At 36.1% G+C, this 25,745-nt stretch overlaps 1 protein-coding gene across 1 annotated transcript in view; it reads right to left on the bottom strand.

Annotated features, from left to right (window-relative positions):
- Positions 1-21,342: 21,342 nt before the first annotated feature.
- The window catches only part of LOC114354619 (nephrin-like), a 78,077-nt gene continuing 73,674 nt past the window's right edge, over positions 21,343-25,745 (bottom strand). Inside the window, exons 22-25 of the mRNA XM_028307104.1 lie at positions 25,351-25,469; positions 24,427-24,562; positions 23,404-23,510; positions 21,343-23,029 (exon numbers count right to left, since the gene is read on the bottom strand). Coding sequence (XP_028162905.1) covers positions 22,766-23,029; positions 23,404-23,510; positions 24,427-24,562; positions 25,351-25,469 — 626 coding nt within the window. The 3' untranslated portion in view covers positions 21,343-22,765. The remainder of the gene's footprint in view (positions 23,030-23,403; positions 23,511-24,426; positions 24,563-25,350; positions 25,470-25,745) is intronic.

Below are 25,745 nucleotides of genomic sequence, written 5' to 3'. Positions count from 1 at the left end.
TTAAAATCGGCAGTGATATTAGTTCTCAGGTGGGACGAAGGAATCCCGTGAATCTATGGCGGTGGCCAATAAAGGCACGTCAAGTTGGACAGGCTTATGTCGTTGCAATAGAGTCGATTTTGTAATATCTGTTGATATGCTGTTGTTTGTATTTTGTTTGTGGGGTATAGACATGAGAAATGTAGTGCGAGGTTTAATTAATTTTGACAATAATATTTGTTAATTGACAAAAATTCAAGGCTTAGTTGCACCACCTAACTTTGACCGTAACTTTAACGATAACCGGTGTTTTTTGTATGGAATTTGACAGTTTTTCGACGTTTGTCAAAGTTCAAGTAAGTGAAGGTCTTAACCTTCACTATGAGATAAATATTAATAATTAATATCATATATTTACATGATAATATTGTTTAAGATCGAAAATGTCACAGTCAAAAGTCGCTAGTGGAGCTACGGGACTATTCCCACCTCTCGTTCCCACCGCTGCAACTCCTGTGTAGCCAGGACCTACAGCTTGACCACCAATAACTCAACCAGTGAAGGCCAAGTTTATCCCGGGGGAAAGTTAACTATACTGTAGTTGAGCTAGTAAATAAAATAGGTAATTCATGACCGTTAGTAAAGAGTTACATGAGTATTAAGAATACCTTTATTAGAGAAAATCCAATAAATTAATTCTAAGTTGTAGACCAGTAAATGAGAGCTACGAACGTTGCCGAACTTAAATCTCAACAACAATTTAATCCTAATTACTACGAGCTAGAGTTCAAAATAGAGCAGTTAAATATCAATTTAGAATCAATTTTACTAGTAAATGGCTGAATGCTTTGGAAACTACAGGGACGGATTTGATCATTCATAGACACCGTTTTTTTCATTGTTTGATGACTTAAAACTGTTTTAAAATATTCCATCTTCATTTGGCAGATATACTATCAGAAATCTGGCAACCTTTATCAGTTCAATAGCGTTATAGTCAGATTATCAAAAAGCAGTGAAACTAGCTCTTCGAATCACTTGAGTAGGTACTAACGCCTGTATTCATAAACATCTATGAGGTCTCACAGTGCGCGTGGACGCACAGGGTGACACATGAACCAATCACGCTGTGCGTTCGATTTGCTGCTTTACTTAAGCAATAATAAACTAGTAAAACTCGAAGTTGACAGAACAAAAAAAAAATATTTAAAAATTTCAGTGTGTTTTGACTCGGCATTACATACAATAATTGTGAGTTTTTGCCCTAAATGCTGTAATATGTCAGTAAACGTGTTTGAGATCTGTACATTGATAGTCAAATTCAATTCACGCCTGAAGGTATATTTTAAATACAGTACAAAATTGCATGAACACTGCATATTGAGATATTTTTTTAACGTTAATAAAAATACACTGATAAAAAACCGTAATAATAATGTTTTGGCTTCTGAATACGTCCCTGTGTTTTCACGGTTCATTACCGACCAGATCTTTGGTCGTTTAGAATAATTTTAGGCAAGTGCTCTGTTAACATTACACGTGAAAAGTCACTGAAATGATTGTTTACTTCATTTTTGGGCTGTTTCTACTTCAAATGGAGAGCGATGCTGTGAGATTTTTTTATTAGTTTAGTATTATTAGCGTTTCAAAATGTGACTGGACAAATGGAGAATGTGAAAGTGTTATATGAAAGCCCGCGACATCGTATCTCGTTTTACCCCCTTAGGGGTGGAGTTTCGTAAAATCCTTTCTTAGCGGATGCCTACGTCATAACATCTACCTGCATGCCAAAATTCAGCCCGACCCGTCCAGTGGTTTGGGCTGTCCGTTGATAGATCACTATGTCAGTCAGTCAGTCAGTCACCTTTGAGTTGTATATATTTAGATTAGTGTTTAAGACTCCACTAGTTGCTAGCATAAGTGGACACTATAGCTGTGACCACTGAGCTTCAACATAGATTTGCCATCATCATCATCATCATTTACTTTCCACTGAAAGAGTTCGACCCTCTCTTATTTACCAAATGAAGGATTTAGCCTACATTCTCCACCCTGGCCAGACGGGTGAGAGATTTGTGAATGAATTTGACTAACTTGTCAGTTAATACTGATAGTCATCATTGACCTCGTCACCATAGATCAGCTATGTAAAATTAGGCAACTAAAGTTGTATAAGCAACGGCTCGGGGGGAAAAACTCAACTGCGTAAAAATGAACAAAAAAGATAAAAACAAGACAACTTAGTGTTCACAAAATTAAATGCAGTCGGAGGCATCAATGACTAATTCTTTTATTGGTGATATGTAATTAATGCCGATAGGTTCTGAAAAAAAATAATGTTTTAATGTCTTAAAAAAATATGGCGCCTAAAATCCGCCTTTTTGATTTTTTCAAATTTTAATATAGCCAGTGTCACTCTCACGATTAAGACGAATCTAACGACACATCTCACGCTAAGATCGGTCATGCCGTTTAGGCTGTAGGTCGTGCCAAAGAAATATACATACATACACTCGAAAAACACAATCCTCCTTCTGGCGCAGTCGGTTAAAACTATCAATAGTAGTAGTAAGTAATTAATGACCCGTGATTTTTGTTTATTGCAGCACAAATTCAAAATCAAGCTCATGACGATCACCAGGTGCAACATACCAGAATCAAAGTTCAGCCCAGATCGACCTCCGAGAGCGAACTACACTATCAGAAAACGGGACCGAGACACCCCTCTTTTGAATCTCAACATAACCACACCAAAGAAACTGGGGCCTATGACGGTAACACTTTTTTGGCAGGTATTTGACGCACGCACCTGATGTTATGTGAGATGCAGTCTAGGATAGTACACACCTACGGGACTATGCACACTTCTTGTTCCTACGCTGCAACCCCTAAGTCGCCAGGATCAACAGCTTGACCGCCAATAAAAACCCAACCAGTGAAGGTCAAGTTTGTCCGAAGAAAAGTTACATACCTGCCCTCAGTCTCGCCTTTTCAAGTCCCGGATTATGTGTTCTAGAAAGACAGCAGCAGGCAGCGTATTCCAGTCCCTACAAAAGAGTTATCGAAACGTTTAGTGCGAGCTGGTGAAATGTCGACAATGTAGGGATGGTACTCTAACCTGCGTCTGGTTTCCCCATGGTCTAAATCTTTTGTGAACAGCTAGGGACTGGAAATCGCTACATACTGCTGTTTTGTCTGCAGCAACAAATAGTTCTGTCGAATCCACAGATATATATCTGTGGTCGAATCGTTCTTAGGTGAAAAGTTTTGGCGACGAAATACCCAATAGCGAAAGGTTCTGCCAACCAAGAGTGATATGAATTAATGACTGTCGGAGATACGAGTATATTTCACAATCAGCAATGACACACAGATCGGTTTTTCTTTAAGTATCATCATCATTTCAGCCATAGCTTAGGCCGTCCAGTGGACGGCGTCCACTGTTGAACTTCTTCTCAGCACTGACCCATTTATTGTCCCGAAGCAGTGGTAGGGTTAATAGTGGGCCGCGAAAAAGTGCTTTTTAAAATCCTACTTGCAAAAAAAATATTTTATAAAGTCATAATTTCCAGATGGCCTACCGCACGTACCAGCTGCAGCAGAATGCAGTCAGGAACCTGATCTTCAAGCTGGAGAAGGTGTCCTGCAGCAACCCCATTACGTTTAAGGTCATCAAGATCATGAACGCGAATATCAGCAAGGACTGCTATGTGCGACCCGTAAGTGCACGTTTTTAGTCGTCATCAGAAGGTCGAAGCACACTTCCACCACCACTGCCACCATCATTACAGCCATAGAACGTCCACTGCTCAAAATAGGCCTCTCCCAATGATTTCCATGTTGATCGGTTGGTTACCTTTATGATGTCGTTAGTCCACCTTGTGGAATGATGAGGATGGAAAAGGCTATGCTCCGTGTTTATTTACAAGATCGGATCAGAAATGAGGAGATCCGTAAACGAACTAAAGTCGGATTAGCAAGCTGAAATGGCAATGGGTGTGGCAGCGATCGGTGTGTTGTAACGTAACAAGTGACGTCACGTGTTTATGTAAATTGTTTTACTAATTTGTATGTTTTTTATAAATTTTCAGGGACTTATTTATATCAAAAACTTCGATTTCAACAGTCTAGCATGGGTTCTGACCAAATCCATGACCAGTGCGGGGAAGTAAGTGAATTTTAAAATAATATTTAATTCACAGGTTAATTTGGTGTTCAGGATTTACTACAGTTTTTTTGAACAGTGATTTTTTGACATAATGATTATGTAGACTGTAGACATACAAATCTGAATTCTCGCTGACATTTAACGTAAGACCAATCTAAATATGTATTTAAAACTCAAAGGTGACTGACTGACTGACATAGTGATCTATCAACGCACAGCCCAAACCACTGGACGGATCGGGCTGAAATTTGGCATGCATGATGTAGACATCCGCTAAGAAAGGATTTTACGAAACTCCACCCCTAAGGGGGTAAAACGGGATCCACTCGTACGGCGGCCGCCAGTCTGTACTCCACCCCGGTTTGTTCTTTTCCTAAAGGTTTCCTAACTTTTTCTCCCACACCGTTGTGGCTAAACGCAAACCGCGAAAGCCAAGAAAAAAAACATTGGTCTTAATATGTTGATTTGTACTCGTTTTTACTGAATGTTTTTATTTTTGGTACCAAATAAATATTTTTTTATCTGGGGGCACGGCAGTGCCCCCACCAAGTCGAGCAAAAAAGCGGCACGGCCGTACCATCCTTTTCTCGAAGCAATTCAGGCCATTTTCGACCGCCTGTAACTTCGTTGTGGATAAAACTAGAAGGCTGAATTTTCATTAGCTATGNAATGTTACTTGGGAATGATCTAAGGTTGGGTTGCGCCATCTCACTTTAACTTTGACAAACGTCAAAAATCTGTCAAACTTCACACAAAATACACCGGTTATCGCTGTAGTTACGGTCAAAGTTATGGGGTGCAGCTCATCCCAAACCTATCTTTTGCGCTGATCCTTACACAACTTAAAATATGGCACTTGAAAATTTCAACAGGTTTGCCAATGCATCCATAGCTCAGTGGTTAAAGCACTCGCCTGACAAAAGGTCGTGGGTTCGATTCCCCGACACAGCCGATACATTCAACTTTAAAAAGCCTGTAATCAATGCTGTTACATATAAATCCGTATTTACCCTACCTGGTGCGGTTATCAGAGTACGCCAATAAATCCTAACCGACTGCGCGAGGGAGGTTAATTTAGCCAAATTTATTGGAGTCCGATTGTGAATACATTTGGAGCGGGAGTTGCACAGAAAAGTGGGCTGATTTACGGGATGCGGTCGCCTTAGCGGGTGTAGCCCGGGAGCTGGGGAAGGAAACTGTAAATTGATTTGATTTCGGGTTCTTTGAACTAGAAATTGGTACCTAATAGTGACTAAGTTTCTTGCGCTGCTTCTTCTCAGCACTGGTCCATTTATTGTCCTGAAGCAGTGGTAGGGTTAATACTGGGACGTGTAAAAGTGGTTTTTAAAGCCTATTTGCAGAAATAAACGAGTTTTATGAGTTTTTTTTAACAAAAAACATAAAAATCGTCTTCATAGATCGTTCGTTTCAGCCAAATGACGTCAAATTCTTGACAAAGACCAGATTTCCTATCCTGCGCTGCACGCATTCATGACTTCTTCATAGGTCGCTCCAGACATAAAAAATCCTTGATTTGTGTTAGGAAAGAGTCACTTCTCAACACAATAAACATTCCAGACGGTAAAAACTAATGTGACAAAATGTGATCGTCAAGTAAGTTAATTTGCGATTCCGCTGATGCCATAAATTACTGGGATGGTGTGATTTTTTTATCTCAATAAAGGAAAACTATTTTTGAAAGAAATGAAAGAAAGTACACAGCAAGATAATAACTTTTTCATAATTAGTTAAATCTTTCATAGATAAATCAACAAGACTCTCATTTTACTGACAAAAGAATGATTTCGTGGCTCCAAAGTAAAATTTTCTTAGAAAGCGGTGACGAACCTAGTTACCCTAAGTTTTTGGTGCCCGACTCCCGGCCTAAAGCTCCAGACAATCCTAGAGCCGGTTACGACCAGTTTTATCCGGCTTGTCGCTTCTTCAGGCCAAAATGGCGGCATAATTTAGTCGGCGGTCGTCGCCACAATTCGATTCTAGTATCTTAACATTGAAGCTTTGGTTCTGTTGTTTTGCGGTTTTGCTCAACGCTCAGCGGATTAATTTCGCAGATTTACCGGTCAGAGTATTAGTTACTGCGCACATTACACGGTTTGGTTTAACATTACTTATAGGTGTACCGCAATACTGAGTTAGTTCCTGCGTGTGACGTCAATAGAGCTGCAAAGGTATGAATGTTTGAAGACTTTTTCACATTACGCCTGGACTATTTATTTATTTATTTAAAACTTATATGCAGACAGAACGGTGTACATAAGGCGGACTTAATGCCTTTCGGCATTTTCTGCCAGTCAACCTTAGGGCCAAACTGAGAATAAAGTAGGCGATATAAAATTATTACGAATTTAGAAAAAAAAAATTACATAAATAATATATGAATACATACATAGACACATATAATAATAGGATGGATGACAAAGGGAGAAAAAAAAGAAGGAAAAAAAAGGGAAAAAAAAAGGTTGGGGTTGAACAGGAATCATGAAGATGAAACACTAGCGAGAAAATGTTTTCGCACATGAAATTTAAAGGTGGACTTGCTGGGAGCCTGCCTGACGTTTTCAGGGAGACCGTTCCAAAGACGAATGGAATGTAGAAGAAAAGAGTTGGAAAGAAAACCAGTACGATGAGAAGGACTAGTTAGAAAGATTTTCTAACTAATATTACTTCTATGGGTACTGAACACTGGAATAAACGAATAAACATAGATAAGTAAATCCTTTTTTTTGTAATACATAGAAAATGGAAAACATTTAGACAAATTCCTAACGAATAAGTTCATGAAATGTTTGTAATTTGCAAGAATCGAACCCGAGACCGTACCAGCCATACTATGTAGAAGTACATAGTACCAGCGAACCAGTAAACCAAATGGTTATCTAATACCAATAAATAGTGTGTTTTTATTAAAGGCTTACGAGTATTAGCTTTTTTCAGACAAAATTGCGGTCAGAAGCTAGTGTGAAAGAAATACAATTATTTGATGAACTTCAAAGTAATTTAAGTGGTTATTTCTTTTTTTTTGTAATAAAATAATGCATAAAAGCTCTTTTGATTTAATTTCTCAGCTTTTACTACAATGTAAATAGAGATAGAGTATGTTGATACGAACAAAAACGTAGAACAAGTCTGTCTAGACGAAATCTTAGTGGAGCTTATTACAAAAATATAAACGGGCATTGAACACTTGTTGTCAATTACATTTAGTATAGCGAAGCTATTTCAAACACGCATTTAACGTCCGTTAAAGTTTTATAAAAACATCACGTACTTATGTTTTTATTAAACAATTTGATTGAAATATTCTTGTTTTATCTCTATTTTAGTTAACATCCTTTAGTACTTCACTTTGGTATCTAAGACAGTTTATTTATATTAATCACTTTTCTGTAAAACAAAACGAGTAAAGAGTTATCTATCTATTTTGCTTTTTCGTTCCCTAATGCTACGAAAGCCACTTTTGGACGTTCCGCTTCTACGTTTAAATCGTTCGCCGCCATATCGGTATTTTTAAGGGTTAAAGGTCAGAGGCAGACCGTGTTCTGTTTACTTTGTACTTTAAGTTACGTTTGAGATGAGAAGAAAGACGCACAAAGAAAAGGTTAAGTAGCCGAAGTATCATTTTGTTATATTTCATTAAATATAGAGAGAAAAAGCTTTTCTATAAGATTCTGTTACTATTAGACACTGAAAACCGCTGTGGTCTAGCTAGTGATTACACAGATTTATTTTTATTTTATTTATTTGATGATCACCAACAAGGTTACATTGTATATCGTTCACACAAGTAACTTATACAGTGTGAGTCACGTTAAAGTGTACATATGAAAATAGATGAAATTAGACCTATTTTTGTCGACAAAAAAGAGGTCAAAAAATTTTTGAGATTTTTTTTTATTTTTTTTATAGAATTTTTTTCTCCCTATTACTTATTGTAAAGAAAACGTAATAACTTTCAAACTAAGCGGTATATCCTGATAAAATAAAAACAATAATAATGCTAAATAACAGGCGATACTAAAAAAATACATAAAATACACAAAAAAGGCCAACAAATAATAAAAAATGATACTTTTTGAAAAAAATCTGCTTTTAAATTCGTGTTTTTTTGGTTATTTGATAAATTTCTCCAAAAAATGCCCGTATAACCGGAGGTTTTTATGACTTTGTATTATTCTCTATCGTATTACCTTCGTAAAACAAAAAATCGCATGTCTCTATCCCCATCACAACGTTTGCAATGATCGTTTGAACTAAGCCTCTCCGGGCGCGCCATTCAACGCTTCGTTAACAACGAAACTGAAAATGGCTCTAGATTTGTAATTTTGATAAAGACAAGCTAGATTTCAAATAAAAACAAAATATTTCGAAGTAAAATAAGCATTTTAGTTAAAATTTAAATTGTCTCTACCTGTAGCGGAAAATAATGTTGTGGCAGGCCTTTGTTCAAACGATTATAGCAAATGTTGTGATAGGGATAGAGACATGCGATTTTTGGTTTTACAAAGATAATACGATAGACAATAATACAAAGTAATAAAAACCACCTGTTATAGGGGCAGTTTTTGGAGAAATTTATCAAATAACCAAAAAAACACGAATTTAAAAGCAGATTTTTTTCATAAAGTATATTTTTTTATTATTTTTTGGTATTTTTTGTGTATTTTATGTATTTTTTTAGTATCGCCTGTTATTTAGCATTATTACTGTTTTTATTTTATCAGGATATACCGCTTAGTTTAAAAGTTATTACGTTTTCTTTAGAATAAGTAATTGGAAGAAAAAAAAATCTATAAAAAATTAAAAAAAAATCTAAAAAAAAATTTGACCTCTTTTTTGTCGATAAAAATAGGTCTAGTTTCATCTATTTTCATATGTACACTTTAACGTGACTCACACTGTATATTATATAGATTTGTTATATTATAATCTGGAAATCTAGAGCTCGATTTTCAGACATAAATTAGAAAATTCCTGCTTATTTTATTAAGGCTTTAGGCTATACATACAACATCACCCTACACCAAATAGGGGCGAAGCAGTAAAGAAAAATCCTGCAATAACGGTAAATATTATTTAGACTATTTTCACGCGTACGAAGTCGCGGGCACAGTAGTTTTGTATTAAAAATGTTTAGTCTAATGTGCTGTCAACTTGTAACAAGATATTATTTTTAGTTCAGTCTATTGTTTTTGAAATTGCTAGAATCATTATCTAAAAATACATTCTAATAGTCTTTCTAGAAAGATTATTACATAAATATAATTACCTTTTTAAAAAAATAAAACCGACTTCAAATGCGTGAACACAAAAAAAACTAAAAATTAAAAATTTTGCGTATAAAAAAGTTCATCCCCAATTTTCCACCCTTAGGGGTGAAATATTTTCTTCAAATTCGCATGAAACCACCCTTTTGATAATACCNATTTCAGCGTTCTTTTTACTCTTTTGACGTTGCGTTGACAGCTTTTACCTAAATTCGCGCGGAATATTTTTGTGAAATGGCTCTTAAGGGTTAAAGGTCAGAGGCAGACCGTGTTCTGTTTACTTTGTACTTTAAGATACGTTTGAGATGAGAAGAAAGACGCACAAAGAAAAGGTTAAGTAGGTAGCCGAAGTATCATTTCGTTATATTTTAATAAATATGTACAGAGAACGGGGCGGGGCACATAGCTCGTAGAGCTGATGGTCGCTGGGGCAGGAAAGTTCTTGAGTGGCGACCACGAGCCGGAAGACGTAGCGTGGGCAGGCCTCCCACTAGGTGGACCGACGATCTGGTGAAGGTCGCGGGAAGTGCTTGGATGCGAGCGGCGCAGGATCGGTCTTCGTGGAAATCCTTGGGGGAGGCCTTTGTCCAGCAGTGGACGTCTTTCGGCTGAAACGAACGAACGTACAGAGGAAAAGCTTTTCTATTAGATTAATATTAGAATAAACGCAGCGTGGAACGTCACACAAGGTGGGCCGACGACCTGATAAAGGTAGCAGGAAGGTGCTGGATGCAGGCCGCTACCAACCGTGCGATGTTGAAGTTATTGGGGGAGGCCTATGTTCAGCAGTGGACGTCCTGTGGCTGAATATGATGATGATGATGATGAATATTAGACACTGAAAACGTCTGTGGTCTAGCTAGTGGAACTCAGATTTGTTATATTTGGAGGTCTAGAGATAGATTCTCAGATATTACACAAATTGAACGTTCATGCTTATTTTATTAAATATGTAAGAAATATTGTATTTTAACCTACAAAATAGAAGACTAGAAAGTCTCTACTAACAACTAAGTATGTTGTAGGTACCTACTTATTATAAAGTTGAAGAGTTTGTTTGTTTGGTTGGTTGAACGCACTAAACTCAGGAACTCTGGTCCGATTTGAACAATTATCGAGGAAGGCTTTAAGCTATGTTATCCTTATAAATAAGGATAACATCACCTTACAGCCAAAAGGGGCGAAGCGGTAAAGAAAAATGCTGCAATAACGGGAAATATTATTCAGACTATTTTCACGCGTACGAAGTCGCGGGCATAGCTAGTTTTGTATTAAAAATGTTTAATCAAATATGCTGTCAACTTGTAACAAGATATTATTTTTAGTTCAGTCTATTGTTTTTTGAGATTGCTCGAAGCATTATCTAAAAATACATTCTAATAGTCTTTCTAGAAAGACTATTACAAAATGTCAAGCAAAGTCGCTTAAAAGAAATAAGTTTTTCAGCCAATTACTGAGATAATAGGACCCTTGTTAGATTACCATACATGGCCTCTCAGGTTTCAAACTTCATGAAAGAATTTAATACTTGAAGTATATTCAGTAGAATCAAATCTCTGAACGAGCGTACTATCTACTAATATCAGGCCTGTTCATCTCCGCGAGTTTACATCGAAAACAAAACACGCACGATGGCCCACCTACAGGATACTATTCGACAAGGCCTCACATACGAGCGAACATTGACTCACGCACGCGTATTCTTGTGTATGATGGAAGAAAATAAAGAAAATGGTGTACTGAATACTGTGCAGTATTTAACTGCCTAAATAATGATAAAAACACAGAATGTACTTNAAAAAGATTTGTTCAAATCGGTTCATAATTGGCGGAGTTATCGCGTAACAAACATAGAAAAAAAAAAACATACGGGTCGAATTGAGAACCTCCTCCTTTTTTGAAGTCGGTTGAAAATGTCAAGCAAAGTCGCATAAAAGAAATAAGTTTTTCAGCCAATTACTGAGATAATAGGACCCTTGTTAGATTACCATACATGGCCTCTCAGGTTTCAAACTTCATGAAAGAATTTACTTGCAGTATATTCAGTAGGATCAAATCTCTGAACGAGCGTACTATTTACTAAAATTACAAATATTTTGTCACCTATCCGCGCGCTGGATTCAGTCGAACCTTAACTTCGAACTCCTCTTATGTTCTTCTGATTAATTTCGTTGCGGGTCCAATGACAGTTTAAAACTTGACGTATTACAAAATGTAAAAGTTTGTGAGGATGTATGGATGGACTCTTTCACGCAAAAAATAAATTAAAGCCTGAATGTTATTTTATGGTAGCATGAAGGCGCTGGATGCAGACTGCTACCAACCGGTCAATATGGATCATCACTTACCATCAGGTGAGATACAGGCCAAGAGCTTCCTCGTTGTAGATAAAAAAAAATCATTGGGGGAGGCCTATGTTAAGCAGTGGACGTCCTGTGGCCGAAATGACGATGAAGATGATGATGTCATTTTGCCCTCCAAACATAGAAACATTTGATAAAAAATGTTTCCGACATAAAATGATAATTTGAAAATCGCATATTTGTAGTTTTTCTATGAAGTTTGTTTGCATTGAGTATTTTTAGATAAGTAGGCTGTCTTTTTAAGGTCATAGGTCTATTGCACTATTTGCACTCTAATTGTAGAGACAATTACCATGAAATAGTCTTGACAACTTATTCTTCATTAAGCTGGAGTTTGGCCCTGACTAGGCACAATATGTGGTCCTACTTCAATATCTTCTATTACGACGAAAATTTCAAAGTTGAATTACAAAATTCGTAGAGCAACTTCTCCGAACGTAGTTTTAGTTCCAATCCTGGCGCAGACATGTTATCTTTCGATTTTACTCTGATTCATTTGATGGAATAATATTATAGGCCTATTTCTGTATGTTTTTCTTATTTACATAAATATCCTATTATTTTAGATGTAAAAGTTTGTGAGGATGGTTGTTTGTTACTGTTTCACATAAAAACTACTGAAAAATAACATTGGGCTATATTAATTTAGGACGATAATAGTTAATTACAAAGTTATGTGTCAAATCAGTCTTTCAGTGATACTGGTGATACCTACTAATAATTTGAAGAGGAATCATTTTGTTTGTTTGTATTGAATAGGCTTCGAAACTACTGGACCGACTTGGAAAATTCTTTCACCATTAAAATCTTACATTATTCCTGATGAACATAGGTGGTACGAAATTCGCTGGGACAGCTCAGTAATAAACTGAATTTCAAGGCGAAGCCGCGGGTTAAAGCTCTACATAATCTACCTCTATATCGAATATCGCTTTATTATCGAATTAAATATTTCCCCGATAGCTGTTCGTTATAACTCGAACTACAAATACTTCGAATTCCTAGAACTGATACGAAGCAATCTGTTTTATATTAAATTATTACACTTTTCTNACTTTTTTCTTATTTCTATGTTGAGTTTCAGCTTTCTTGTGTTTGTGTACCTAGTTAGTAAATAAAAAAATCGTTATTGTCCATTACACATTTAGGCCAGTTTCAACTAAAACTAAAGTCAAATCTATAATGTTACATTACAGGCGAATGCTCGTCAGTCAGTGATACATTACAATGTAATACTCAAAATAGAATCTTTAATGTTACATTACACGTGAATGCGATGAGGGAGCACCTTTGTTAACAACTCACAATAGAAGAAGTAGATAAAAATGTTAAATTGAAAAAGTTGCAAAAAAATTTACATACTTTACTTTTATAAAATCCAAACTTCAAACTACAAACTAAAATACAAGACAGATCTCAAACTTGACTCAAATCAAACTTATAGCATATCTTATCCAATTTAAAATGTAAAATTCATATTCATTGTATTCAACTTTGGACTTTTCTGTTTAGTCAATGTTTGAGTTGTGAACTTGCACCCGTATTCACAAACGATGCTTGTTTAAGTGAAGCAGCAAATCGAACGCACAACGTTGAATAGAGCTCTGTGATTGGTTCGTGTTTCTTTGCGAGATCGAATCAGAAATGAGGAGATCCGTAAACGAACTAGCACATAGCCCGACGAATTAACAAGCTGAAGTGGCAATGGGCAGGGCACATAGTACGCAGAACTGACGGCCGATGGGGCAGCAAGGTTCTAGAATGGAGGCCGCGTACCGGAAAACGCAGCGTGGGACAACCACCTACAAGGTGGACCAACGACATCGTAAAGGTAGCAGGGAAGCGCTGGACGCAGGCCGCTACCAATCGATCAATATGGAAAGCATTGGGGGAGGCCTATGTTCAGCAGTGGACGTCCTATGGCTGAAATGCTGATGATGATGATTGGTCCCTGTTCGTCCACGCGCACAGTGTAACCTCATAGTAATGTTTCTGAATACGGGCGATTATTTCGGCAATAAAATAAGATCTTCAACGGATCCAATATAACAGATCGCGATATTTCAGTGCCCTTAAATATTTGGAGCGTCAACAAAAAAGTGGAGCATTAATATTTATTACAATTGATTTCCACGGAACTTCTTGCTTTCTTTGTTTGTGGTTTTTCCAGAAATAATTAGTCACTGGATTCGAAGAACTCGTACTAGGTTGTTTACAGATTGAAACGTGGTAAACAAGTAGTAATATTCCTACATAGAAAAAGTCTTTAGATTGGATTACAAAAATGGATGAACTTACACAAAAAACTGAGAATCAATCAGATAACCTGGATTCGAACACAAAACTTGTATGGAAATAAGAATTTGTGAAGTCACTTCGATAATCTGATGTATTTTTGCATCCATGCGGAGCCGGAATGGGTTGCGCGCTATAATTTTTCAAATAATTAGTAATTACCTACTTAAAAATGTAGGTACAGTGTATTTTTTGGAACCAAATTAATTTTTACTTTACTTTAATTTTCTATTGCACAATTTACTAATGGTCCCGTTAACCCCAAGCACTACTAACAAGCTAAATACGTTTGTTAAGAGTGTCCACAACCGGGTTCGAACCCGCGTTCCTCGGATATCGATCGAGTCGGCAGTCCGACCACTTCACCGTTCGGCTATCGTGGCTTCAACATAATATATTTAACCGCCTCTGTGGTCTAGTGGTTAAACCACCTGCTTCAGACGCAGAGGTCCCGGGTTCGATTCCCAGTGGGCAGAATTTTCTGTTCGGTTTGGTTGGTGGTAGGGCTTGTTCCAAGTCCGCCTGGCTAGCTACCACCATCTTACCTAAGTATGTCGCCATAACAACAATGTTAACAGCATTTGTTGTGTTCCGGCAGTTAGAGGTAAGATAGCCAGTTCCTCTGTGGTTGAGGATTCCGGGTGAAGCTCGCATCCACCTTCGGCCTGATCATCACTTACCATCAGGTGAGATACAGGCCAAGAGCTTCCTCGTTGTGGATAAAAAGAAATGTATGAATTTAAAGATCCGTATAAAGTGCCTTTAAAAGGACGTATTAAAGAATATTAATATCCCATTTTGTTCTGCTCTCAGTACAAAAGCTCAGTCTCTCAAAGTTCTTTATGTGAAACAATATGACGGTCACGGGTCAGCTTTTTACATGCTAGATACCCGATAACGAGGCCCCCAGAGGGGAGGTTGTGGTGTTTCCATGGTTAATCCAATTTTTAATCGATTCGTGGGTAGTCGGTCAGAATCACATTCGCATCGTAAGAATTATTTTCCGATAGCTTAATGGCTAGCAAATTTTATTGTTTCAAAAATCCCGCTTTTATACAAAATAAGTAGTTTTGGCTATGTGTTGATAGATCAATCAGCCAGAAAAAAATGTATTTTTCTGCTAGATCATCTCAATTTTTATTGACTGCTTAACACCCAGAGTCACAGATCTCTATAAAAAATAAACAGCACACTTCCGAATCTTGCCCTAGCTTAAATAGGACCCGAAAAATAAAATACTTACCTAAAGAAACAACTCACATCTTCCTAAATAGGGCCCGAAAAATTACCGTCGTACAATGTACACAGGGGCATACAAATTGCCGGCGAGCTAACCGATTTTTAATCTGATCGGGAAATGGGAACGGGTTCCTGGAGGGACTGGCGTCCTCCGGCCCTCTTGAGCCCTCCTTAGGATTAATCTCTGGTTGTATGAGCCTCGTATATTATTTATGTAGATATTATAGTATGGGATACGATACGTGCCGAAAATTGGTCTTATTTTGTCCCTTATAATGTTTTTAAATTATGAAGTTTATCGTATTTGTGCCTTGACTTATTAAAGATAGCGTAGCATTTATGGTCAAATCCGTATCATTACCTATCTGTTCTAATTAAAGGTATTCGTAATATTGATTACTTACCGTACACAATCAATTGAAATAACTCCTAGAAATATCCCAAGTTGGCGTCATGTACCTACTTATCTTGAGAAAAATTGACAGCAATAAAAATCAACAAAATATTATGTACTATCGGCAATAGTGTTAACTACCTACCCATTGCCGGTTATGTCATCTCGTTCTATCGCAAAGAATCACCATTTAATGAGAGCGAGAGCAAAAATGGAAATGGATAGTTAACAATGTGGCCGATAGTACAACGGTAAAGACAGAGGAAATACAATGAAAAATACTATTTAGAAGGTACTTACCACTTCTGCCACCGCTCCATTCTCGAGGCTTCCACCAGAATCACTAACTGCACATAGCACTTCACTAATTTTAACTAGCACACACTCAAGTTTCAATTTGTTAAAATCATTGCACTATTTTCAATTACATAAGTCCAAAAATACGCGAAATATTCAATGACATATCATATTTTATAAAAAACATACCTATTAGGAAATATTATAAAAATTGTGCGACAGACGTTGCTCGCAACGGACAACACGACACTGCTGTTTTGACAACTAGATGTCATAAAACTGAACTACCTACAAAAAGTTTGTATTGAATTTAAGAACGCTTGCTCCGTCTCATACAGGAGGTACCTCCCTTGCCGCTGGCGCGGCGGCGGCCTCGGCTGAGTGCTCCAAGCGGCGCAAATATGCAGCTCTCAATGAGAGTTATACAGGGTGTTTGGCGCATCGTGTNGAGTAATCCTTCTGTACCTGTACTATTACTTATTCTGTGTCACTGGACTCGAATAACTCGTGCTAGGTTGTTTACAGATTGAAACGTGGTAAACAAGTAGTAATATACCTACATAGAAAGTCTTTGGATTGGATAACAAAAATGGATGAACTTATCTACACAAAAAACTGAGAATCAATCAGATAACCTGGATTCGAACACAAAACTTGTATGGAAATAAGAATTTGTGAAGTCACTTCGCTAACCTGATGTATTTTTGTATCCATGCGGAGCCGGAATGGGTTTGCGCAACCAAACGGACACCAGGTGAGTAACTCTCTGTAGAGCTGTATACATTTTGTTGGTAGCCGGCGACTGGTTGCGCCGCCATGGTGTCCCGGTGAAATATAGCCCTTAGAGACCCGTATAAGTGCCTTTAAAAGGACCTATTAAATAATAAGAATATCCTATTTTGTTTTGCTCTCAGTACAAAAGCTCAATCGCAAAGTTGTTTATGTGAAACAATATGACGGTCACGGGTCAGCTTTTTACATGCTAGATACCCGATAACGAGACCCTGAGAGGGAAAGTTGTGGTGTTTCCATGGTTAATCCGATTTTTAATCGATTCGTGGGTAGTCGGTCAGAATCACATTCACATCGTAAGAATTATTTTCCGTTTGACTCCATAGCTTAATGGCTAGCAAATTTTATTGTTTCAAAAATCCCGCTTTTATACAAAATAAGTAGTTTTGGCTATGTGTTGATAGATCAATGATTGATCTATCAACACATAGCCAAAACTTTCTTTCTGGCTGATTGATCATCAATCAGCCAGAAAAAAATGTATTTGTCTGCTAGATCATCTAAATTTTTATTGACTGCTTAACACCCAGAGTCACAGATCTCTATAAAAAATAAACAGCACACTTCCGAATCTTGCCCTAGCTTAAATAGGACCCAAAAAATATAATACTTACCTAAAGAAACAACTCACAACTTTCTAAATAGGGCCCGAAAAATTACCGTCGTACAATGTACACAGGGGCATACAAATTGCCGGCGAGCTAACCGATTTTTAATCTGATCGGGAAATGGGAACGGGTTCCTGGAGGGACTGTCGTCCTCCGGCCCTCTCGAGCCTTCCTTAGGATTAACCTCTGGTTGTATGAGCCTCGTATATTATTTATGTAGATATTGATAGGTACGTGCAGAAAATGGGCCTTATTTTTTCGCTTGAAATGTTTTTAAATTATAAACTTCATCGTATTTGTGCCTTGACTTATTAGAGATAGCAAAGCATATATTCAAATATCATTATTTGCATTAAATATGGTCAAACCCGTATCATTATTGTTCTAATGTAAAGATACTTAAGTATATTGATTAACCCTACACAATTAAAATAGTAAGACACGGGTCTTAACGCGACGTTTATTAATGAGTTACATTATGTACTCACGGCCTAATGTTTTGGCTGCGATGATGCAGCCGTGGTCCCAAGCAGACTGGCAGTCTTACTAAGTATTTTAGTTGAAATGGAACGCGAAAGTTTAAAATCCTACAAAATTAATTGAAATAACGTTCTAGAAATATCGCAAGATGGCGTCATGAATCTTGCAAAAAATTCACAGTAATTAGAATCAACAAAATATCGTGTACTATTGGCAACAGTGTTAACTACCCATTGCCGCTTATGTCGTCTCGTTCTATCGCAAAGAATCACCATTTGATAACAGCGAGAGCAAAAACAGAAATGGATAGTTAACAATGTGGCCGATAGTACTACGGTAAACACAGAGGAAATACACAATGTAAAAGATACTATTTAGAAGGTACTTACCACTTCTGCTACCGCTCCATACTCGAGGCAGCATACACCAGAATCACTAACTACACTTAACAATTCACTAATTTCAACTAGCACACTCTCAATTTGTTAAAATTATTTCACTATTTCTAATTACCTACATAAGTCCAAAAATACACAAAATAATATAAAATGTGCGAGAGACGTGCCTCGCAACGGACAACACGACACCAACGACACTGCCGTTTTGACAACTAGATGTCATAAAACTGAACTACCTACAAAAAGTTTGCATTGAAGGTTTAGGAAACTACCGTCAGATAATGAATAAAAAAAATATTTTAAGACTGAACTTCCACGTTCCATTACAATAATACATTATCGTTTTAGCGCTCACCAGTTAGTGCCACTGTAGAGTAAGGTCCTGTCACTTGCTGGTAGCGAAGACAGTGGCGCCAACTTGTGAGCGCTATAGTGGTAGGAGAACTATCGCATTTGCACTCATCAAGATGGCGCCACTGTTGAGTAAGGTCCTTTAGGTAAGGTCAATCGCCAGGGGTGCCAACTGTTAAGTATAAAAACTATAGCACTCATTAAAATAGGTCACAAAATAATCACAGTTCTCAACGCGTGTATTTCTTCTTCTTCTTTTATTTTGGAACGACTTGGTTTTGAGAACCATGATTTCGCCAATGTCACGGTTCCTCATCGCGCGTATAAAATGAGCACGCACAATTCAACGTTACGGTTGTCGTGGTCACAGGCAGACTGGCGGCTTGCGGCATCGTCCGTTGGAGCGTGCTAAAAATTTTTAGCTACCCTCGAAAAAAAAATTAATATGTATATGAGAGGTTTTTTATTTTATTATTTTAAGGGTTTCGTACTTACGTCAGAAGGAAAAACATAATTTTATTACTTTTTTGTGTGTTGATTTATTTTTAGGAGGAATTTAGGGGTTCGCAATAGGTACATATAAAAAATAAAAGAGGGAGAATTTTGCTAAATTATTTTAAGGGTTTTGTATGTCAAAGGGGAAAAAATAATTACTTTTTTGTGTCGCTATAAATTTTTTGAGAGGAATCTAGGGTTTTGCAGTATTACAAGATAGGGTTACCTTCAATATATTTTTTTCAGAGCTGGATTTAGATTTCGGAGTAAAATAAAATAAAGAGTAATTAAATCAAACAAAGCATTTTAACATGTATGCTTTAATTCAATTTATGCCGATTACATTATCATGAGCTTTATTACGTAATATCAAAGTCACATCCGGAATTATCGAACAATTTACAACCTTATTTAGTTACCAAGTGGGTATATTTTACAATGAGTTATAGTTTAATTGAGATTTGCCCAGCGTTTTCATTTAAATCTTAAGACATTCATTTATTAAATAACTAGAAATCGCTGGTAAAATCGTATAACATTTAGTTTGTATGAATAATAAATTATATGAAACTATAATTATCTCAACTATGAATATTTAAAAAAAATCCGTATGTAATAAAAAAAATGTAAAAAAATGAACCGTATGATAATGAATGATTTTTTACATCTGCCATTTTAAGATTGACTCACTTAATTAAAATGTGATTTAATGTAAGTATCTTATCGTATTGACAATATTTTTGAACGTTCGAGTAGTTCTTAATCTAAATGACAAGCTCTTGTTTTTTTTTTTTAACAAAAACAAAAACATCTTAAGGCCGAAATTAGTTTACATTTTTTTAAGCAAAACTTTTTTCGTAAATCGTAAATGTATATTTTTACAAATGAGGCACCTGAAATTTAGGAGAGCTTGTTTTTTTTAATAAAAAAAAATTTTGGTTTATGACTCGAGATTTATTAAAACAATTTTTTTCAGTCTTTTTTACGCGTTTTATTTTTTTTAAGATTAACTGAATGCATTATTATTTTGCAGTTTCTCAAAAATTTCAGCTGGACTTGTGCCTCTACTATTATTACCAAAAAAAGTTATTTTTAAACCTTAGTACCTAGAAAGTTCGTTCGAGTAATGTTATACTATTCTTGCAATAATATTAAGTGATATTTTACTCTCAAAAATGGCGTAAAATTATAAGGCACGGTTTCAATAATTTACTAAACTTACAATTACAATGTAGAATGAGAAAGGACGTTTCACATCTAACGTTTTCTATCTAATTTTAAGTTTTATGCGGAAAAAACACTACACTTGGCACTTTTTTGAGTCAAAAAAAGAAAAAAATCGTTAGAATCCTTGATATGTTTTTAATAATTGGATTATCTCAACAAAAAAATAAAGGAAACAAAAGGCGATAAAATAAAACAAAAGTATTATTATTAGATTTTTTATTTAAATTCGAAATGTAACAGTAAAACATTTCCGTAAATATAAAATCGTATTTATCAATGGATGGATTTTCAAATATTTGAAAAATATTAATTTGTCTTTTCAAAATAATAAATGAAAATCATACAATTTCGTGTATTGCCAATAGACAATGATAATTAAGTGTTACAAGTTCGACATGAAAATGAAAATAAAAACGAAAATAAAATATTAAGTAGGTAGCTTAATAACTTAAAAATAAAATTAATAAAACTTTGGTATTCGTATTAAAACCGATTAAATTTTGGAGTAGAAAAGCTATTAATATAATAGAAAATTACATGAATTTATTTACAATCATACTAAGCTGGGTATAAATTATGAAATGAAGGAAAATTAAATAATTATTGTCAGTTCGCATTTTGAGTATTATTTTTATATTATTTACACACTACTCGTTTGAAATGCTGAAAAAACCTAGGTACTTGTAAAACAATTACAAAATAATTCAAAAAAGTCTTTTTTCAATGTATTGTGATGTCATTTATTTTTATTTTTTATTTAGATCCAAATATTGTCATTTGGAATTTCTATTATTTATTTATGTTAACACTATTTATCATTATTCTTCGAAACTTTACCTGCATTATGTTAAAAATGAATATATTAATTAATCTGTAAATAATATAAATAACATTATAAAACTTTTATTATAATATTGAAAAGATTGAAACTTCCAAACGACATTAAGAATCTAAATATTTGGCAGTTTGTGTGATTAAATGAATATTTAATAACAAATGCATTCCAACATTTAGAAAATAAATGTATCTAAACCTTTACAAAGAACAATCTTAAAACAAACGGTTATAACCGACGGGTATAATTCAAAATTTCCCCAATAATTTTTATCATTTCATTCATAATGATTCATTAAAACATTGAAACTTTAATCATTCCGTAACAATCATTAATCTATCGAAAAAACTTAAAGAGATCCATCGTGGGAATCGTTCGATTTATTTTTAGCAAAAAGGAGAAATAATTTTTAATAATAAAATTTTATAATTATTATTATCTAAATATAATTTCTAAAATGATTTACTTCGATTGGACATGAGTGTTTCCTTCATGTCTTTTGGACGTAATGTCTCGTATTACATGTAATTATAATTATTAATAATAATAATGATAAGTCAGTCGAAATGTACAACCAGACTTCAGCCCAAACAATAACCTCGCGAACTGTAAGTGGCTCACAGCGACCAGCGAGTGACTTGGCGAATCAATCGCACAATGAGTGACTTAGCAACTGTCACTTGAGTGACTCGGCGAATCAATCGCAAAATGAGGGATTTGGCGTCTCAGTCACTTGAGTGACTCAGCGACTCAATCGCAGAGTGAGTGAATTAGTGACTGTCACTCGAGTGACTCGGCGATTCAATCACACGTAACTAAAAGTCTAATTGCACACAAATAACATTGCATTGTATTGTCAAAACATGACTATCTAAATTATCAATACACGTATTAAACAACTAAATATTGACACAATTTTAGGACACCCGAATGACAATCATTCGCTAACTAAAAGTCTTTAAACACAATGAGTTCGTCTCAGTTCAATTTTGTAAGAAACTTTCTACAATCTTAAAATTTCTTACCAATTTTAAGTTTCTAGTTAGTTCGACATCTCAGCATCCTTTGACTTAGGCAAAAGTACAACTAAACATAGATTTGACACCATGTGAGCTTGAGTGAGAGAACCCTTGACTCATTGTTAATAACTAACTAGCTATATTTACACAATCCCCCTTATTAATAAAAAGTTACACCTAAGATGACCCCTGGATTAAAATGACATTTTATACTAAATGTCAATTTGAGCCAGAGTTCAACTAGGGTGTAACTTTTATTATTAAGGGGTTAAGAGTGAAACTCATAACGAGTTGCAAAGTCAGTGACTCAATGTCAACAACTATCTACGGTATTTACAATAACAGTGAGTGAGTGAGTGACTTACTCAACGAGTGTCACTCACTCTGAGTGTGAACTCACCCTTACTTACAATTCGCTGTCCAGTCCAGGGCTGATCACTCAATAGTCACTTTCTAACTAATTGCACTGTTATATCGTTCGTATCACATGAATTATTTCGATTCTATCTACAATTGTTTCTAGTATGTACACTGTAACACTTAAACGACGTGGGTTTCACTCCTTTTGTTGTACGATTCGTCTATGGTCACGTTTTGTTTTTTGTTTTCTTTCCTGATGGTGCCGTATTGTGGCACGTCAGAAGTGAGGTTTTGGACAGTGAGTATTTGACTGGAGTTGCTGTTCTGTGGGGTGCTGGAAGACACAGGGCTCCCGTACTGGTTGCCGTACTTGTGCCTTGACGGGTCTTTTAAGATGGACTGCGGTTGTTTTACCATTGAAGGTGTCTGCGATAGTTGAGGGTGCTGAAAGAAAAAAAAAAGAGTTAGATTATGTTTAATTTTTTTTATTTGTTACGCTGATCCTATAGCAAAAAAGATAACTATGGTCAAAATTAATCATTAAAAAAAATTCAATAGTATTCAACTCAGATAAAACCAAATAATAAGTGAGAAATCTATAAAAAGCTCAGTTTTACGCTGATAATAACTTAAAAATTAAAAAAAAACAAGAATAGAAAAATAAGAAGTGGATAAAACTCAGTTTTACGCTAAAAATAACGAAAAAGAAACAAAATTACAATTAATTATTATGTATATTAGATTCCGAACAAAAATGTAATTGGATTTTTTTTACTTTTGGATAACAAAATATTTTAATAGAATAATGGTTTATTTACCTGATTGCAATTACCCTGGTGCAGGACTGTGACGTCAGGCGGCGGCACCGCCATCTTGTCCAGCCGCTGCCGCCGCAACGTGCCGCCGGAAGACTGACGGTCTAGTGCTGCAAAGAAAGGAACGTTTCAGAGGAATGTTTTAAGAGACACTTTTGTTGTGCTGAATAAAGGGTGTAGCACACTTATCAACTTGGAAAGGGATCGTAATATCAACTCGAGGCGGTCAGTGTGGTGTCTGAGTGGTGACTGAGTTTGTTCCGGCGTTTCTTCTCAGCACTTGCCATATGTTTGTCTCGAAGCGCTGGTAGGGCCCAAAAGATAAGGAGACATGTAAAGTGCCCCATAAGGGCTACCTTTTTCTTTTTTATTATTTTCTATTGACGTTCATAAGTGCCACTTGTGGTCTAAACTGAATAAATATTTTTGATTTTGATTTTTGATTTTGAGTATTCTTTGCGGTTGCGGTTGACAGCGCGCGAAAGGCGATACGTTGTTGATCCTTTTCCGAATTGATAGTCTGTTATGACCTTAAAGATTCCTTATCATCTTTTATCTTTAAAGTAATAGAAATAAAGATAAAATGCTTTATTTTATTCTTAAGATGTATACAGGTTGTCGGGAAGAGGGTTAGCCAAACACAATGGGAGGTCAAATCTTAGAATATTAAGTAAAAAAAACACCAAAAAATTTGCCCAAATAAAGGTTGTATTCTCAAAATGGTTCAGGTTGTTGTTTTTTTACATAATTATTTTGTTTTTTAACATTAAGGCCCTTTTCACACGTCCCGGTTGCCGGCTAACCGGCGCCGGGTATCCGGTGGTGAAGTGTATGGGCATGGTACGTAGCTTTCACATGTTCCGGCGTAATTAATCCGGCATGCCCATACTACTACACTTCACGACCGCTTCTCCGCGCCGGTTAGCCGGCAACCGGGACGTGTGAAAAGGGCCTTAAAGTTCATTAGCATTTTAATCTTCAATTTTTTTATCCTCAATATGCTCAAAATAATAAGTTTCTTCTTACCATCAAGCCCATAATTATGCGGTGGGCTGGCCATATGCGAGGGCGACCCTCCCGGCACTCCTCCGTTCATGAGGTGAGGCTTTGGCAGAGGCTGGGCCCCGTACTGCTGCGGCGGGGTGGGGGTGCGTCCTGCTTGCTGTTAAAACAAATCATATCAAGTTAGAAACAAATCATATCGAATTAGCAACAAATCATATCGAATTAGAAACAAATCATATCACATTAGAAACAAATCATATCAAATTAGAAACAAATCATATCGAATTAGAAACAAATCATATCAAATTAGAAACAAATCATATCAAATTAGAAACAAATCATATCGAATTAGAAACAAATCATATCAAATTAGAAACAAATCATATCGAATTAGTAACAAATCATATCGAATTAGAAACAAATCATATCGAATTAGAAAAAAACCATATCAAACTAGAAACAAATCATATCAAATTAGAAACAAATCATATCAAATTAGAAACAAATCATATCGAATTAGAAACAAATCATATCAAATTAGAAACAAATCGCACTGATAGTGCAAACGGGTAGTAATTCAAAATGTGTCTTTTTTCATCATCACTTCAGCTATAAGACATCCACTGCTAAACAGGCCTTCCCCAATAATTTTTACATCGCCCGGTAGCGGCCTGCATCTCTTCTGTTATCTTTATGAGGTTTTGGAGAGGAGGCCACGTACCGGAAAACGCAGTGTGGGACGTCCAGTCACAATGTCGACTGTCGACCTCATAAAGACTTTTTTCAGAAGATTTTTTTAATTATGCTTGTAGTATCATCTCAAGAATCGGCAGTCCGACAATCGCACCAATGATCATTGGTCGCCTATAGGCTACCATCATATTTTGAAAAAGGCTGAGACCCTCATATACAACAGAAAATAATGACAAAGGCCAAATAACTCACCTGTTGCAAGAATTCCCCAATAAGTGGCGGGTAGGACAAGTATCTATCCGACGCCATGTTGTAATAGGACCCGTCGAGTGGAGGCATCGGGCTGGGTGCGGGCACGTAGTTTTGTTTGCCTGGGAAAATAGCTTAGTTTAATACAAGTGACAGGTGTCAAGCAAAAATATACTGTGGTGTGTTGTAATATGTAAGATTTTTGTAATAAAAATGTATGTTGAAAAGTATAGGCCGCGCAGCGAGAGTTGAGACAATCAACACAAGCAAAGATTTGTATTTGTATACGTTCGTTGCGCTGACGTTTTGTGTAGCCTGACAAGCGCTTTGTCTCGTTTGCGCTCGTTATCAGTAATATTTAGTAAAAGCAAGGTAGCTAGTGTATTCGATATTTGAAC

This window comes from Ostrinia furnacalis, unplaced genomic scaffold (genome assembly GCF_004193835.3).
Source record: "Ostrinia furnacalis isolate ACB-3 unplaced genomic scaffold, ASM419383v2 OfSCF2094, whole genome shotgun sequence".
In the NCBI taxonomy this organism is placed as follows: Eukaryota; Metazoa; Arthropoda; class Insecta; order Lepidoptera; family Crambidae; genus Ostrinia; species Ostrinia furnacalis.
The sequence above is the reverse complement of the archived record's forward strand: the minus strand, read 5'-3'. Positions and strand labels throughout refer to the sequence as shown.